The following is an 18,561-nucleotide window of genomic DNA, read 5'->3' on the forward strand; positions in this document are numbered from 1 at the left end:
GCAGCATGGTATTAAGCCATACCATAAGCCACACCATACTTGTTAAGCCATAAGTTTTCTTTTTTTACATACTATTACTAAAATCTGCGTAACATGAACAGTTTTTTTTCCAGACCAAAGCCTCAGCCTGAAATTTATTCATTAGGGAATATTATAGCTGTAACATTTCCAATGTTATACCGTAGTGTAATGATTTAAAGTAGAATGATTTAAATATCAAGACAATCAAATGGTTCAACTGATTTTATTTAGAATGGGTCCAATGCAATTTTCCATTTGGGTTCCACATTTCAGATTCACCCTTTGTATTCCTCAGAACACTATAGGAAGTTTTAAAAATCAGTTTAATATAAGAAGGAATGTGAATCCTTAGTACCTGCTGGACATTTATATACGTTTCTGACACGGGACTCAAATGTACTTGATTTTTATGTTGCCAAAAGGAAATTCAGGCATGCAAATAATCCTAAAGATGCCTCATTAAAAAAAAAAATCTGACTTAGCTTTTGTAACAGGTCTATCATTTCAAGCTGAATACCATGCATTTAAGGTTAAGCCTTCCGCAATCTACTTTTGGCCATTGCAGAAGTGAACAGGAAAATATGCTCACCCTACTGGGAAGATGAGAATTGTTTGGCCACCAGTTCCTTGCAATCTCCCACTTATGGGCTCCTCTAATTTCTACCTGACCTTCATGAGATCAGACCGATTTTAACTGGTGAACAATTGCACTCCACATATCACATAGCTAGCACACTTTGACCAACGGAGTGCTTTTTGTTTTAACTACTAGTCTGTGTGTCTTTGCTTGGATCCTGACTTTTCTTAAAAATGAACATAAGGTCATGTTACAGAGCACAAATGAGGTCTAAAATTCAGCCACAGCAGACCACAGCTCCACAGAAAACACATCTTCAAGGTAAGTTGACCTGCTTGAAAAAAGAGATTAAAAACAGCACAGCAAACATGGATCTTCAATGCACTGTTTCCCTAATTAAATATTAACGGCTTCATTTCACATTTAAATGAATTAAGCATCAATGGATGGAATTTCCACTACCACCAGTTGCTGCTGCTGTGCCATGGGAAAAAGCAGGTGACAATGTGGCTCAGATGGAAGAAGGGGAACATGGTTGACAGGGGCAAGTGATCTCAGCATCTGCACTAAAGTGACGTAAGATGATCCATCGATCATTCACCAGTTTCAAAATATAATCTTCTACAGCATTTCCCTTCCTTTCCTTTGTAAACAGATCTGCTCATAAATAATTTGGATGTCTCCATGACATTCATGATACTTAACAGAAGCTGAAGTAGAAAAGGATGGATGTGGTATACAGCATCGAGAAAATGTCAAAAAGTACTTCGTTTTTGTGGTTGAGTTGTGTTGTTTAGCGTCTGATGAGTGGGTTGCAAGTTGTATCAGCCGTCAGACACGGGAGGAGTGACCCATCCATATTTTTCATGGGTCTTCACCAAGCTCTTAAAAGTTGCTTCAGCTTCCTTACGACTAAAGGACTTTTTAGATTTTCCAGCTTTTCTGCAGATGCGTCCCTGAATGAAAGAAAATAAACAAGAGAAGAAAATTAGGAATCTGGTATTCCAGAGATATTGGCAATAATTTCACAATGTATTAGTTATTGGGGCTTTTCATTTACAAAACTTTTCTTTACCAGAAATTGCATTTGTGTATTATTTTTGCCACAAATTCCTCTAGCAGTTCCACCCCTTATTTTCTATGATTCTGGCTCACTTCTGCTCTTTTTTTCGTTCCTGGAGAAACTGTCAGAAAATGCATGGGAGTACAACTATTTAACACGTTTACTTTCTAAGTGTTCCAGAAAGCTATTATTATAAATAGAAAAGAATGCTAGAGGCTGTTATTTTACTTTGTATTATGCCAGTTTCTTATTTGCATATTTTGAAATCCAAATACATGAAATTGAGTGGAAATGCACCCTGTTGCCTATCCTTTTGTAGACTGCTTTGTGTTGTTACTGCACAATTGTCAAATACTATGTGGAAAGAATCCGAAGCAAACAACACAGTAATTTGGAACTTTAAAAAGCATTTCACCCATATTTCTAAAGAGGCATTAATTCATAGCTCTACCATCTGTCCTGAAAGACTTTAGAGAAAAGATGTCACACCCCCAACAGTCATCTCCAGGCCTTTGCTTCAATGTCACTATTTTCTGCCCACCTAACACCCATGTTACATCTGCTAGTAACCCACTCAACATTATTCCTCCCTTGAAAAGCAAGAATAAGGGGTAATAAAAGCATTATCCCCTTCTTTCTCCTTCAAAATTGTATTTGGAAAAGGAACAAGTCTTTAAAATACACTATCTTCTAATTCTGTGTGCAAATGCTGGCAGTGTGTGTGAAGATTTCTTAAACTGTAATGTTGGCTTCTTAAAATGTTGGCCATTTTTAAAGGTCAGTGTCAGACAGTTTTATCTTGGAAATGGAAGATTCTATGCAAAAGACCCACAATTGAAATGATAACACCATCAAAAAGACAATCTTTATTCTTTGCACTTTCTTCATCCCTCGATAGCTTTGTAAGCCATAGCTGAATTTCTAAGCTAGGCTAAATAACTTTTTTTTTTGGGGGGGGGGGGTAAATTAGGAAGTAGAAGCAGAGCTCTTCTGTGAGTTTGGAATGTCTTCCTTTAAATAAATAAAGTGGGCAGTGCAAAAATCATTTTTGCAGTGTGAAGGACGAAATCTATTTTACTGAAGCTTGGTCAACTTTCTTCATGTTTTCTTCATATGATATGGCAATGGCTTGCAACCTCCTTTTTTCAGGATTTTAAAAATGTTCTTGGACCTTCCAGATGGGGTTTATTCTACTACTAATGAAAGCCAACCTGCTTAGCATTCTTGATCAGCTAAAGTCAGACAGATGCCACCATTTGGTTCATCAACCGAAACATTAAGAATATAATTCTTAATCTTTATATTCAATGTTTCGGTTCATCAACCGAAACATTGAATATAAAGATTAAGAACACCCAAATATGAGATGCAGAATACACAACTTTTTTTTTCTGTAGAGAGGAGTATCTTAAAAACACTAGACTGAACTCAGCAAATCCCAACAACATTGATTATAGTATGATAACTATACCATTCTAAAGTCTTATTTTGTTTTTCTATACAATTTTAAATAGGTCATAGCAGGAAACAGCACCTGGCTAACCTTGTTTGGATTCTGAAACAGCAGTAGGGCCTTTTTAATATTTGGGTGGAAGATTTCCAGAGAATATAAAAATTGTAGACTGAGAAGTTAAACAATCATCCTGGACAAAGGCAATGGAAAAGTGCTTCTTGGGCATGTCCATGAAGTCAAGGAGTCAAGCTTTATATAAAGCAAACTTTATTTAATATATGTATGCTACTTTGGTCTTATATGCCACTTCAAAAGAAACCTCAAACTGCTGTTTGCTAGAATGCAAGGATTTTATAATGACCTCGGGCATCAGAGGACTACAGTATCCAGAATTCCCCTAGAAAATATTATCCTTAGGTCTAAGGTGCAGTCATGGCTAGTAAATCTATTACAAAGGAGAGATGTTCAGGGACATGAATTTCAGAAAGGACAGAATTAGGAGGCAAAGAGAAGGGACAAGTAAACAAACAAAGAAATAAAGAGTGTAAGACAAAGTTGACAGCCAGTTTATTCAACCAGCAAATTGGAAATGTCACATACACATGCACACGAAAGTACTATCTGTATGAGGCAAGATCCCACAGGAAGTATAGTGGAGAAAATACATCGAACAAACGAAATGGGAGACTGCTCCTCTCAGCTCCATCTTTTGGGCTATGACCAGGGTCAAACCCAGTTCACCTCTGCTCAATCCCATCAAACTCAAAATTGACCTTCCCCAGCACTGTAGTTTTAGTTTAACAGAAGCCTGTAGAAACTCTGAACTTATGAAACCACTTGGTTTCTGTTTGCTTCTCTGTATCCTAGGATCTCTATGGATCTTTTCCAACTATTAAATTATTATCCACACATACTTCAATTGGCAGAAGGCATGAAACTGCTGTTCCTCATTGTGAATCTGTACCGTTTCTTCCCAGTCACATTCCCCCAGCACCTCCATCGGGAAATGAAGCCTCATAGATATACCCTCCTTAAGGTTGTGCTTAAGGGGTTGGACAGGTTGGGAATAAGGGGGAAAATACTAGTTTAGTCACAGTTCATTTTATGATAAACTAAGGCTGTTTCCTAAAGGGCTGGAGATGACATCATGGAAATGTGGGTGAAAATTCCTGTTGTCAAGGAGCGTCTGTGTTGTGGGTAGATGGAAGTGGGGACACGGCCGAAAAGTGACTCAGAATGTGCAATGAAATGAATGAGGACTGGTGTTTGAATATTAACACCTCTTCTACCTATCTCCTCTCCTAGGTGAAAAGAGAGAGACTCAATAAGGAAGCAAACAATGGCTTGGGTGTAGAATTGGACTGAACTGATTAGATATAGAAGGGATCTGAGAGAAAAGGAATGGTACTATGGAAAACTGCTTTCACATTCTCTATCTTTGGGGACCTTCAGAGAGAAATTGGCTGCCCCATAAACAAATGCTATGAACTTCCTAAAATTGTTTACCATACAGAAATGACTTGCTTTAACCATGCCAGGCCATACATAATCCTAGACTAAAAACACTGTGTTTACCAGCAATACTGAATGATCCAATTCCAACTTCATACTAGGACAAAATCAAACAAACCCCATCAAAAGTGACAAATGCTTCAAAGAACTTGTCATCCTCCTTGAAATTGCCATTTATACTCAGTGGGGGGGAAATAATCACTTTATTATAATTGCTTGTTCATGGCACCTGCAGTTGGCTTTGTTTTTCAAAGCAGTGGCTGGAGTAACTGATCTCTGTTCTTATGACCTATTTGATTGGCTGGAAATATTCTGGCTTTGTGAAAGTATCTTTCTCACCAAACTGCGAATTAATCTGCAATGAAAAGCATGCTGATTGGAGGAAAAGCTCACCAGTGCTCAGGAGAATTTTAAATATACTGACTTTACTGCTTATATGGTCTTAGTATCATAAAGTTCTTCATGAAAAGTGTTTGTTTCACAAAAGACAAGTGTTGGCTTTTCTGTATGGTTTTATATCCTGCCCATCAAGCAGTTCAAAAGCATGCAACTGCAAATAGATAAATAGGTACCACTATGATGGGAAAGTAACAGCATTTTGTGCACTGTTCCTTATCATGCTGGCCACATGACTACGGAAAGGATCTTCCGGACAATGTTGGCTCCCTTGGCTAAGAAACAGAGATGAACACTGCCCCCTAGAGTTGGGCACAACTGGACAGGGGAAAACTTTACCTATGGTCTTATAAATTCCCTGCTCTCTGCTGAAGAAATTATTATTTTTTTAGATTTCTGTTTAGGCATAATGAAGCAGTAAGATTTTGATAACAAAACACTATGCGGATAAGAAAAGACCTGGGCTTCAGTATTTAATCCTTGAAAATAAAGGACCATATAGCTCAGAAAAAGTCCCTTCTTGATACTTCTTGAGCAGCTCACACATATACACTTAGATATATACTGGAACCAGAAAGCTGGCTTCATTTATTATCTTGGTTTTCAATTTCTCTAATCTCATTAGTTTGAATATGAAACTCTCTTGGCAATTCTGCTCATGAGCTCAAATTCCAGGCCATAGGATATCTTCTATAGCATTCACTGGGAGCAATTTCTCTGGTTTACTCTCACTGCTTCCCCCTTATGAATCTATTCCTAGAACTCACATGGCAAGGCAGTTCCTGCAGAAATGGTCCCACTGCATCCAATTTGCAATAATAAGGTGGAAGTGTTTTTGTCTTTGCTCTCCCCCAACTTCCCTTCCCTCAGCAGGTTATTCCTAGGATGTTGTGAGTTGTACTACTCTAAAACTCCCAGTGTTATTGCATCAAGGCCCATGCATTAAGCAAACCACCTGCAATTTTCCGGGATAGCTGACAACAGCTAAATATTCACATTTAAGTACTGTTGAATGCATAATTAAATTAAAAAAGAATAAACATTAAAATTTCCAGTATGTTAATTATTTAAAAGTTACCTGAAAAGGAGAATTCCATAAAACCAGAATTGCTTATTTGGTCCTGTCAGACTTTGAGTCCTCTGATATTTAAAGTAAATTGGGAATCTTAAATTCTATGGTGATTTCTGACTTGATTTCAGCATTGACTTGATTTCCCCACCCCCCATTACCCGAACATGTTCAAAATAGGGTAAGGCATATATAAACGAGGGCCGACAGATTATCATTAAAAAAATGATAACAGATAAAATGAGATTGAAACCATTGTTTGCAACAATCTGAGCTATCAATTCAGAAACCAGGGTTAGAAAAGTAGGTATTTAACAAAAACATGAAAAGCAAAGGGTAAATCTAAAGCAGCAGTCTCCAACCTTTCTGACCTGGTGGCCCAGCGCATGGGGGGGGGGGAGGGGATTACTCTATGCAAGTTGTAGGTGCATGCACACATGCGCACAGCTTCATTTGTGCGAGTGGCAGATGCCCATGCCTGCACAAATCATCATTCACCTACAAGTGCCTGCTACTCGCAGGAGTGGGACTTGCACATGAGCGCAAGTGCCCACAACTCATGCACGGAGATTCATGTGCAAATACAAGTGCTCATCACTTGTGCACAAGTGGCATTACATGCACGTGTGTTTCCCTCTGCTCATGTGAATGGAGCTACACATGGGTGCTCTCCTGCTACGTGTGCGGCCCTGTTTCAAATAGTCTGAAGCCCAGTAGTCGGCCCCAGCCCCAGGGGGTTGGATACCCCTGATCTAAAGTACAACAGGAAAGATACGACATTCCCCTGACTAGAAGCTCTATGCAGGAAAGACTCTGGATCACACTCATGTTATTTAGAAACCCACCTTCCGAAGCTAAAAGCTTGAGATCAGACAACTCCCAAATTCCGTGCGTGTGGCATTTGCAGGATTACAAAACTGTTTACATTTTTTTTAAACTGCTGAAACTTTGCTAGATTCAGCAATACACATATCTAATGAGCTTTCAACAATTTGCCTAAAAATATATTGGCTGGTTTGATTGATTCTGCAAGTAGTTCCAAATCCACCCCCCTCCAAATTATCTTGTTCTGAAATTCACTTTACATCATAACTACACAACAAAAGATGAGAATACTAAAATGTGAATTATTAAAGAATGTTTGCTTACATTCATTATTTACTAGAAGATGGTGTTGTATGAGGAAAGTAAAAAGAATTTATTGGTGTTTTTGTATATGTATATGTTTGTGTATGTGCATGTATATTCAAACACACACACACACAATGTTCTTTCAGGAGCTCAAATACCTATCATTCCAATAAATCCTGTCTATTATCAGTTGTGTACAAATCCTGCTATTATCAACCAAGAGTAATAATGATAGTTTCAATATCCAAATGTTCCTGAATTTATGAATTTTCTATGTTCATTGCAACCCTTCTTACTGAAGAATTTTTACTTCTTTTTGGAGCTTTATTCAGAAAAAAACAGAAACAAAATAGCTCCCTCCCTTGAGCCATGAAGTTCTTTCTTGAAACACCATTATCTACATTCCTTTTCTTGTTCTGTGTAGAGGAAGAATAATTCTACTCCCCTCGATTCTGTATTCTGTTTTATAAAATAATTATGACACAGTCCTTTTAGGCAGAAAATAGCACTACAGGAGCCCTGGTGGTTAGAATGCAGTATCGCGGGCTAACTTTGCTCACCCCACAGCTTGGAGTTTGATCCTGACATGCTCAGGGTTGACTCAGCCTTCCATCCTTCTGAGGTTGGTAAAATCAGGATCCAGATTGTTGGGGGGCAATATCGTGACATAAACTGCTCAGAGAGTGCACTATGAAGTGTTATATAAGGCTAAGTGCTATTTCTATTACAAACCTGGTTTTGAGACACTACATGAACCACATACTCATATCTCATTTTTACCAAATCATGACTTGATCCTAAAGTTAGATTTGAAATAATACCTTGTGAAAGAATAGGCAGCAGGCTTATATCTTTTTTTATTTCTTAAAGAAAGGCATCAGAATATTTGTAGCACCCAAAGGCATTCTGGAAATAAAGATTATTCTTGAAGTTGGCACTTTGCCTTGGCATGTGTTATAACTTCCCATTATATTTTTCTTTTAGAAAATCTAATGCAAAATCTAATGGAGTCTGAAACTTGGCAAGTATTATGGGAGGTCTCTGGAGGTATTACACCAGATACCAAATTTTATGTAATTTCCATTCATTTTAGTGCTGCCTGCACCAGAGAACTTCTTGCCAAATTTTACTCCTTACTTAAAACATTTGTTCCGAAATAGCATAGACTTAAACAGAAATTCTGAATATACATGCATTGTACCCTTCTGCTGTCAAGACAATTTCATGGGAATTAGCTTGTTGATCATGGCCAAGGTTAACCACGATAACTAAATGACACTTTAATATTCCAAGACAATATAGCACTGAGTGTTAAACAAAGAGAACGCTCCATGGAACAGGCAGTCGTACGTTATATAATATTCTGCAAATGTTCTGGATTACTATCCTTCTACGGTAATCTCCTTCCATTGGACATGATGACTAGAGCTGATGGGAACTTCTGCAGATCAGTAGGTTGTTTTGAGCCTTAGTAATAAGCTTGTCCAGTTTCAGTTGGCACCTTTTGGATGGGCATGTTGAGGTCCCCAATCTATAATTCTAGATGACCTGGATGTCAGCCCCCACCCAGAATTCTCAGCCAACATGAGAATGGTGCTGGCTGGGAAGTCTTTAAGAGATGAAATACAAAACTCAGAAAGGTATCTAGTTGGGATAAATGATCCTTTTGTCTTATGTATTAAAAAATACCCTATCAGCATTACCTAATTAAGACGCCAAATCATTCTAAAGATATTATAAAGGGATACAAGATGTCAACTTACAAAGATAACACAAACATGACTACAATACTCTACATTTCAATGTTTCCTGGCAGCTGAGAAAAGAGAGTTTTAACAGAATCAGTGTTTCTCACACCGATCAGACCTTCGGTACATACAGCCTGTCCTAGCAACAGAATGATCTCCGTTATATAACGTAGAGTGGCTCTAAATGCTTGACAGCAGTTATTCAGATTATCATGAAATCATTGACCACTCTGTACTTTTAATACTAATGCCATTTTTAGTAAGAATAAAATATCTTTTACCTGTTTGCAGTAATGTATTTCATTTGTCTTCCTTCGCTGTTTAATAATATTGTATAAAAACAGGCACCCATTTTTTCTATTAAAAATATAGGAAATTGAACTCTAATGAAATATTGCAGGGTGAATAACACTAACAGAAGCTGAATGTGCCATTCTGGTCTGTTCGGAAGGAAGAGCTGTTATTTAAAGCAGTCTTTCTCATTAGTAAATGTCCTTAGCATATAAACTTTAAAAGCCTTCTACTGATTAGACTTTGCCTCATCTTGAAAATCTAAGCAGTTTGTGCTATTTAGGAGACCTTAAAAAAGGCCAGAGCTGTAGTCTACACAGGAATGCTAAAAAAAACTATCTCAGGAAGGGCCAACCAATTATTTACTGTTGCCATGAAAACAGTCAGCAGTTGAGATCAACTTGAAGGAGTTTCTGGTTTGTAATATTTTTAATCTAAAGAAAGTATTTTTCAGTTGCAACATATAAACTTTACAGTATTTCTGATTCCCTTCTCCCACGTGATTAAAGAAATATTGAAAGCTTATTTTAAAAATGCATATTTAAGTCATCATCCGGTTCAATTTCTAATTTTAAAATGCTCATTTTTTTATTTATGTATTTGTGAAAGATAACCTTCCATTAAAAGATAGAGTAAAGCTGGAACAAAAGAGAAAGCCACTACATTGTTAACGAATTGTGAATTTATTAGTTCAGTCTCTTTTTTCAATGATAGCTGGTTATTTGATCTCAGGGATTCAATGGAATCTGATCTCTTTGGGCAATACAGAGCAAAGCATAATCTCATTAAAATAAGAAGCATAAAAGCCATGAAGTGAAGCTAAGATTAAAGAGATAAAGTTAATTTATCTTTAAGGTATCACAAGAGTCATTATCTGTTTTTGGAAGAGTAATGGTTGAGTCACAAAAAGCAATTAAGTAGAAACCTATTTTCTACCCTATTTGCCAGGCTATAAAAAACTCAAAGCACAACCAATTTACATTACGTATAAAGGATATGAATTTAGTCAAGTAAGTAATGAAATATGACACAATACATTTGTTTAATTAAATATACAAACATTTCTCCCCGAAATGAATAAATATTTACAATATTTACATCAGGGAAACAAAATCCACAGTTCTTTACTGAAGAATTTGGGAAATGGAGGAATAGGGTTGTATTCAATGTCATACTGTTCATGTAAAAATGAGCCTGGATCGCTTGCATCAACAAAACTCTTCTATCATAATCTTGGATGAGGATCAAGGATTGCTGGAATGGAATATTATAAACTAAATGTAGAATATTTTCTAAAACTTGGAAATCTATGACTCTAAGGGTTTTCTTATAAAGGGAGGCAAAAAAGCCCACACTGGTTCGTTTTTGTCCTTGATAAATGAAGTATCAATCACTCTGAAATCTGAGAAACTCATATTGTTTATTGCTCACCAGGCAAAAAAAGCATTTTCTCACTAATGGAATATAATGTCATTGTGTTTTGGCAGAAAAAACTAGATAAATGTATTCATACTTTTAAGGATGGAAGAGGTACAATTTCAATTAAAGCAATACATATAGTTGTTTCAGAAGAGTTATAATTTAATAGAAAATTGATTTAAATCAATACACAAATAGTCTTGGTGATTGAATTGATACTTTTACTCATTTTAGAAAATAGTGCATAGTCAACTATTTAATTAATTTTGTTTATTGGTGCGGTAACAACATATTGAGGGTGTTAACTTAGTAATTTATCATGCAGTATGTTCACCTGGTAGCTTAGTTACTTTCAATGTTTAGGTTATTTTCTAAAATATTTTACTTTTAACAGACTAATTCTAGTTGGATTTAATTCTAAATAACTCTCCTACTAAAGAGCTGAAGGCAACCAATAACCATTGGACATTGTCCCTCAATGGAAGAACATTATTACAAGTGGAAGACTGACCTGATCTTTATAGTTCTCAACAACCACAGGAAATTTGCTGCCTTTCTCTGTGCCATAAAAGGGACTGGCATAAGTGAGCTTACATTGGTTTGTAATGCTGTCCAACTTGGAGATATTTTGATACACAGGTAATCCTCAGGTTACAACTATTCGTTCACAACTGTTCAAAGTTATGATGGTCTTAAATGAATGATACTTATGACCAGTCCTTGGGGTTCCATCTGTTGCAGTATTCTCGCAGTCATAGGATCACAATTTCCAATGTTCCCTACCAGCTTCTCACAAGCAAAATCAGTGGAAAGTTGGCAGGAAATTGAAAGTCGTGATCACATGTGGTCCACCTTTAATGATCTTTGCGGCTCTCACTTAAAAATGGCAACCAGGACTGCTGAAAATGTTATTACTGAGCAATACAATCACATGATATCATGCTTTATGACTGTACTGATTAACAATAGAAATACCAGTTTCAGTTGCCATTATAACCCAAGGACTGCCTGTAATAAGATACAGTGGGTTTTTCCTTTATGTGGATTACAACAATTATATTACAAAGAATTTGAGAGTTATTGTACAAATTTAATTATCTGGCAATATTTTTGGCTACATATAGGAATCCATGACAGTACTATTTGGTACTATCTTCAGAACTCCCAACATATTAATTGCCAAGTTCTTGGCCATTTGGTTGGTTGGAGACATAAGAATACAGAACTGTTAAATACTATGTAGATGTTTAACAACCATCTAAATTCTCCATTTGGAAATTAACATAAATGAAAGAGGTCATTCAAGGTAGATAAAAAGGAAAAAAAATCACAGATAGCAATAGCACTTAGACTTATACAGTGCTTTTTACAGTGCTTTTTACAGTGCTTTTTACAGTGCTTTACAGCCCTCTATGAGGTTTACAGAGTCAGCATATTACCCCCAACAATTTGGGCCCTCATTTTACCCACCTCAGAAGGATGGAAGGCTGAGTCAACCTTGACTCAGCCTTGACACTCCTTGACACTCTGGGACTTATATACTGTAGAGAGTTTCAGGTATTTTTTAGCTAAATATTTACTATTATTACTATTGACTATTACTATTTACTATTATGTAAAACACCCAGCTCAGTGTAAAACATCAATTTGCAATAAATATAAAATATGATCAAACGCATCCAATATAAGTAATGACCATGAACAAGGCATCAGCATTATCCTAAGATGCTTTCAGCAAATCACAGCATGCTTTATTTTATTGTGTGGGGACGCGAGGGGCAGGTGGAAAAAGTATTAGGTGTCATAGTGGGGGGGGGGAACTGTTTAATTGATTGATGCTAATGAATATCTGTAAGTAATAACTGAATGGGAAAAAGTATTTGGTATCCTGTTCTTACCAGTTAACATGAAAACCTTAACTCCAGTCTATTAAAAAGGGTAACTTTGGCAGAGGGCAGACGTTAATGAGATAAACATATGTTTTCATATTATATATTGGGCCGCTAGTTTTAGTAGTGTGACTCTGTCTGCCATCAGAACAGACATTGCTGACCAAAAAAAATCAGCCTTCTCACAAAAGCTTCCAAAGATGTTTCAGAGAATTTGTGGACTTTTCGGATACATTGCCGTAGTGAAGACAAAAAGAATGACCTCCTCCCTTGCACGGTGGTATAGAGTATAATACAAGACTGCATCCATAGCAGCCAGAGCTGCATTTCAATGCAATTTTAAGATTCCATCCTTTCATTTAATAGATTAATAAAGAGTCATCACTGATTTAGTCTTAAGGGATTTACAGGGTTAATGGGCATTAATGCAGTTTAATTTTTAGTGCATTTAAATTTAAATATTAATTGTATTTTATTTTAATTTATAAAATTTATACATTGCCTCAATCCACTCGGACTCTGGTCTGGTCAGTTCACGGTAGATGTAATAAAATACAAGTCTCTAATTTAACATATTAGAATTTTAAAAAATGATTTAAAACTAGTCACCTTTTATATTCATTTTATAAGCTGATGAAAGTTTTTAGAGGTTAAAACTAAGCAGTAATCTTTCCAAGCCTTATGCTAAATGTCTAGCATTGAGATATTGGACTGGCACAGGGGAAAATTGAATTTGTGGTCCACTCTCAGCCTTAGAAATTCATTGAGGGAATCTGAGTCAGTCCCTCTCAGCCCAACCTACAGGGTGATTGTTCTAGAGAATAGGAAGAAGCCCTATGTATTCAAATACTGTAAACTCTTGAATTGAAGAGGTATATAAATCTAATAAATCAATATCTAAAAAAAAAGGGCACAAGCTAACAGAAAAAAATTCAGAAGACTGCACCAAGACATTAACATTTTCTCCATTTCAATGGAATTAAAGCTGAAGTATTCATTATACTAGGATTCTTCTGATATCATTCATTGCCCATTGAACTCCCTTGGTTTAACTGAACATATATTACATTAAAATCCCTATATTCACAAACTTATTTGTGTTATATTAATTATCGCCCGCTGCTTTACACTGCCATAGAAAAGCAGAGAAATATTAAGAAAAATCTTCAAGTTGCCGAAGTGTGTATATCAATGTTTAAAGCAACCACTTGAAAATAGGGGCTGCAATGGTATGTGCCAAGCTGAATTTAAAATTTTGCTTTGCTGTGTAATACACTTCTAGAAAGAAATGAGCATAAACTTTATTAAAGATCATGATGCAAATCTCTGGATAGGATTTTACAGTTAAGCAGTGCATGGACTTTGCACTTGGATTTTGTATCAGGTTGAATTTGAAACAGGAAGATAATTTAAACATGGGGAAAAGGTAATCTGGTCAAAGTTTCTTATGGCTTCCCACTCATTTATCTCAGCAAGGTTTTGAACTCTTACAGATTATATAAATAGCTGGCATCATAACAACCTAATTCTTCATACTTTAGCACTACCATGTGGAAAACTCCTCGTTAGAATTTTGTTAAAATGGAATCACTTGGCTTATTTAGGCTAGCAATCAGCAAACTATAGTCCACAGGCCAAATCTACCCCACTGTTTTTTTTTAATATAGTACTTCAATGGATAAAGAGGCAGTTCTACATATCTGAGCCTCAACCAAGCCCCCAGGTTGAAGGCTGGGGCATTCTAGGCAGAGGCCTATCCGTGCCTTCCTTGCTGGTGAGCTAGCACTGTTCAGTGGCTTCTGTGTCCCTTGGCCAGCTAACCATGTCCACAGAGTGGAAGAGGGAGAAGATCTAGCTCTTTAGGGAAAACATTTGCAGATTCCAAATTTAAAGCAAAGGTGTTGTGGCTCTATCCTTCAAAAAGAAACCAACCAAATGCCTACTTTACTTCATGAAAATATTCAGTTATTAGTCTACCTTATTTCAAGATTCTGGTTCTTATGTCCGCAACTGTACACATGAATGTGGTTCTCCCCCATTTTTAGCCACCACAGTAGTAGTGACCTTGTGGTAAAGAATTTGTATAAATTATTTTTCTACATCTATAGTCCATCAATCAAGACTTTATTTGCTAAATCCTTGTGCTTTGAGACACAGTGAAAGTAAAAGGAGGTAAGTATACACCTAGTTTTTATTCACGCATGTAAGATTAATTATATCTGTAATATTTTTGTTCTTTCTGTATGCCACAAATTACCTTTTATTAAACCAAAGGAAAAATCCTTGAAGCATTGTATAAAAGAAAATAAATAACACAGGTCATCCACCTGCCCTTTCACAAAAAGTGGTGGGTCTCAACAGACATTTCTTCTCTCTTCCATAATTCCAAAGGCTAGCAAGCATGAAGTAAGCCAGAATGTAGAGGTGTATGAAAATAATCTTGATGAAGATGGGGAACCACTAAGAGAGGCTCAATGACAATTTAGTCTTGGGGAAGTGGACAACACGAGAAAGAAACTTAGAACAACTCTGCCTGGATTCTGCTCGGTATAACAGGAGACAGAAGGGAAACTTTATTAGGCTTTCAAGAATCTGTTCTCATATTCTATAACAATGAAGTACCATTTTTGTCCTCCTCATAGTGCCTGATTTTTGACCTGACCAACCGCAAGCATAGTTTATGGACTATGGACTCCACCTGTTGGGTACATGCTATTTACTACTTCATAAACTCTGGTATAAAAATTGAAGGGTTGAGCTTACACAAAACACTAAGCCAAAGTCAAAGCCAAACATGATGGTTTAGCACACTCTATGAAGTCAGCCCCTAATTCAATGTCTTATATAAGGTCACCAGCAGGCTTATCTGTAGTCCAGCAATATCAATATATCTACTAATGAAGTGGTCAGAATCCTCTACAATGCTGCAGTAGTAAAGCAAGCTGAGCCACATCTGGAAATGGTATACTGTATAAGAGATAGCTCCAGCATCTTAGATAATCCAACCCAAGCACTTAGCTAAAACTCATCATCAAGCCATTCCCAATCCAGGTCATTTGTGAGCAAATCTCCCTTACTACTGTGCACAGACAGAATCAAGTTGCCAGAATATGTTTGTGTTACTGTTAGGGACCATCAGAAAAGGCCCCCAACCAGATTCCAATTCCATCACCGCCGCCTCTCTCTCTCTCCTACCTAGCGTCCTTCCTCAGCTGCGAGGAGAAACTTCTTTTATATTTTTTCTTATATGTATCCATGTATTCAAAACTATGTTTTTACTTATACCTATTATCTTGTAAGCAATTGACAAATAAAAATAAATAAACAAATACCTGGCCTTTCACAAGGCTAGCGGCAAACTGGCGCATGACAGCCTCAACGGTGTAGGCGCTTGACCATCCTCGGGGAGTGAGCAGCTCCATGCAGATGGCTCCGCCATCGAGGACGTAGCCGTTCTCCAAGCGCGGGCTGAGCACCCGCATGAAAGGCGGCGCGAAGGGGAAGTTGTCTGGGAAGGTGAGGTTGAGAAGGATGTATTCAGTGTTGGTCTCCTTCATGTCCTGCCACAGCACCGAGTCCTTGTCCACCTGGTGCAGCTTCACGTTCCAGTCGAAGAGGCTCTCGTCCACAAGCTCCACCGAAATGAAGCGGTCGCTCAGGCGGGCGATGTCCTGCAGCTCCTTCATTAGCCGTCGGGTGCGCACTTGTGTGCAGTGCGCCTGCCGGCTAGCCGGCACCAAAGCCGTGGAAACCAGGGCCGAGCCGGAGCGGTTAACGCCGCTGCCTCCTCCTGAAGGTTGCTCCTTCCCGGAGCCCGCCTCCTTGCCGCCTCCGGGTTGCTGCGCTTTTTCTTTCCCGGCGTTGTAGGACGGCGGCTGCTGCTTCGCCAGCTCCAAGACCTTCTTGGGCTTGTTGCGAGCGGGGCTACCGCCTGGGCTGCTGCAGCTCTCTCTGCTGGGGCTGCCGCAGCCGCTAGCCGGCGTGGCTTGCAGCTGCTGCTTATTCTTATGGTTGCTTTTGCCTCGCAACGAGGAGCCCTGCTGGAAGCTGCCGCGCCGGTGATGGTGGTGCTTGGGGTCCTCCGTGTCCCTATTGTGAAGGCGAATCAGCCCGATTTTCCGGAGGAGGGTAGCCATTCTCCAACGGCCTTGGAGGGGTCGCCGAAGCGGCAGGGCGAAGCGGGGCTAGGCAAAACAGCAGGGGGAAGACGGACCTCAGATCGGCCACCTGTCCGAGCTAATTAAACCGGCGACCCCGAATCCCCCGGAGTCCCAAAGCCGATCCAAGCAGAGGAAGTCGGAAGGACGGAGAAAGGAAGCGGGGTGGGGGGATGCGGTCTGGATGGTACTTCTGGCCGGGTTGCTCCTCCAGCCTCTTTCCTCGCCGCTCAGATCCCTCCTTTCAGCAGCGCCGCCGGCAGCATTGCAGCAGTCGAAGCGCCTCTCCCGAAATCACCAACGCTCCGCGGCCGTGGCCATTGAATTCCCCCGTTGAAAAGGAGGGGAAAGCACCCCCCAGCAGCCCCCTTTACCTCCGCCCACTCGCGCAGGCACGCTGCTGGTACCGCAGGAGGCCCCTCGCTCTCACAATAACCTTCGGGTCTTATTGACCGAAAATAAAAACGGGATCCTATCCAAGAATCATCCACACATATCCACACGCACACCCTCCCCTTTCTTTTTGCGCGAATGAAAAACCACCCACCCACCGGCGCAGAGCACAGCGAGGGGAGAGGAGGAGGGATCCCAAGGCAGTTTCCCCCCCTCCCCTTCCGCCCCGCTCCGCCGGTCGACAATGTCGGTCTGCTGGAAAATGTCCTCGCTGTCAAGCGGCGCTGCTTCTTCAACCGCGCTTGTGGCAAGCGGCACTGGGGTTTGTTTTCCTCTCCTTTGTTCAGCTTCGGGCTTCTCCCGCTTGGAAGCCGGCAGCCGGGACCGTTTTGGACTGAAGGCGCTTACGCTCGGATTTAAAAGAAGAAGAAGAAAGAAAGCGAGGTTGGAAAGCTGCCTTCTTCTTGGCGCAAAAGAGGGCGACCCTCTTGAACGAGCCTGGCGTTCTGCCCTTTAGCTCACCCCTTCGACAAGAGAAGTGGGGGGAACCCGAGTCAGTCGCGCGACGGGTCCTCCTCCTCCTCCTCCTCCCTTGCAGAGTATGCCGCGCTTCTGCAGCGGATCTGACATTACTGGCGTCGGGGAGGAGAAAAACCGGGCTAAACTCCACCCCGCTACTCTGTATGCTCACGAAGAGGACGGCCTAGGCAAAAAAGCTCACGTGGTGGCAGGCCGGGCTCTCCCTGGCTGGAGTGAAGGGGGAGCGAGTGGGGATTATGTTGTGAGCGATGCGTGATTCTTTTCTCTTTGCCTCAAAGCGTCGATTTCCCCCCACCCCCGGCCCGCTTTCTTCACCCCCTTCCACATACACCAGTGCCAGGCAAATGGCAGGCTGTCGGCCTTTGGGGGCTTCTAAAAATTACACTAACTTAACTACTGTGGCCATGTTTTCAAACGAGGGTTGGTTATATTTATTGGTAAACAAGAAAGGGAACAAAAAAGGGAGCGTCTGGGATGCCGAGATAATAGAAATGTACAGTTTTCTTTAAATATTTTTTTCTTTCCCCAAAGAAATCTATGTGTGAGAAACGGCTGTAGTGGATGAGGAAGAGATCTGGTACCTATATAGTTGGCAGGCTGTCTAACATGTGATGGAATCCCTTATATTTAGTGTGTATGATTATATGTTTGAATAATAGCCCCTTAGGTCCCATAACAATTTAAAGACTTAAGTTCATTTATCTACAATATTCTCTAAAATACATATTTTTGAAGAGGGTAGTATGGTGGCCTAGTGGTGAAAATGCTAGCCTCCCCACCAGGAAGGTTGAAAATTCAATCCTAGATAGTGGCAGATGTTTCTGTACAAATACTGGTATATATAAACAATTACTTTAATAATAGACTTAAATCACATTTTTCATATTGTCATCCACTTATTA

The 18,561-nt window shown here is 39.4% G+C and overlaps 1 protein-coding gene across 1 annotated transcript; it reads right to left on the minus strand.

Moving 5' to 3' along the window:
- Nucleotides 1-228: 228 nt before the first annotated feature.
- Nucleotides 229-17,721, minus strand: UBE2QL1 (ubiquitin conjugating enzyme E2 QL1). Its single transcript, XM_026701004.2, has 2 exons — nt 15,902-17,721; nt 229-1,554 (listed from the first exon to the last, which is right to left on the minus strand). The coding sequence occupies exons 1-2, from the start codon at nt 16,703-16,705 to the stop codon at nt 1,423-1,425; spliced, it is 936 nt and encodes a 311-aa protein (XP_026556789.1). The 5' UTR covers nt 16,706-17,721; the 3' UTR covers nt 229-1,422.
- Between the last annotated feature and the right edge of the window lie 840 nt (nt 17,722-18,561).

This window comes from Pseudonaja textilis, chromosome 3, assembly GCF_049901715.1.
Source record: "Pseudonaja textilis isolate UNSWEBS1 chromosome 3, rPseTex1.2, whole genome shotgun sequence".
Taxonomy (NCBI): domain Eukaryota; kingdom Metazoa; phylum Chordata; class Lepidosauria; order Squamata; family Elapidae; genus Pseudonaja; species Pseudonaja textilis.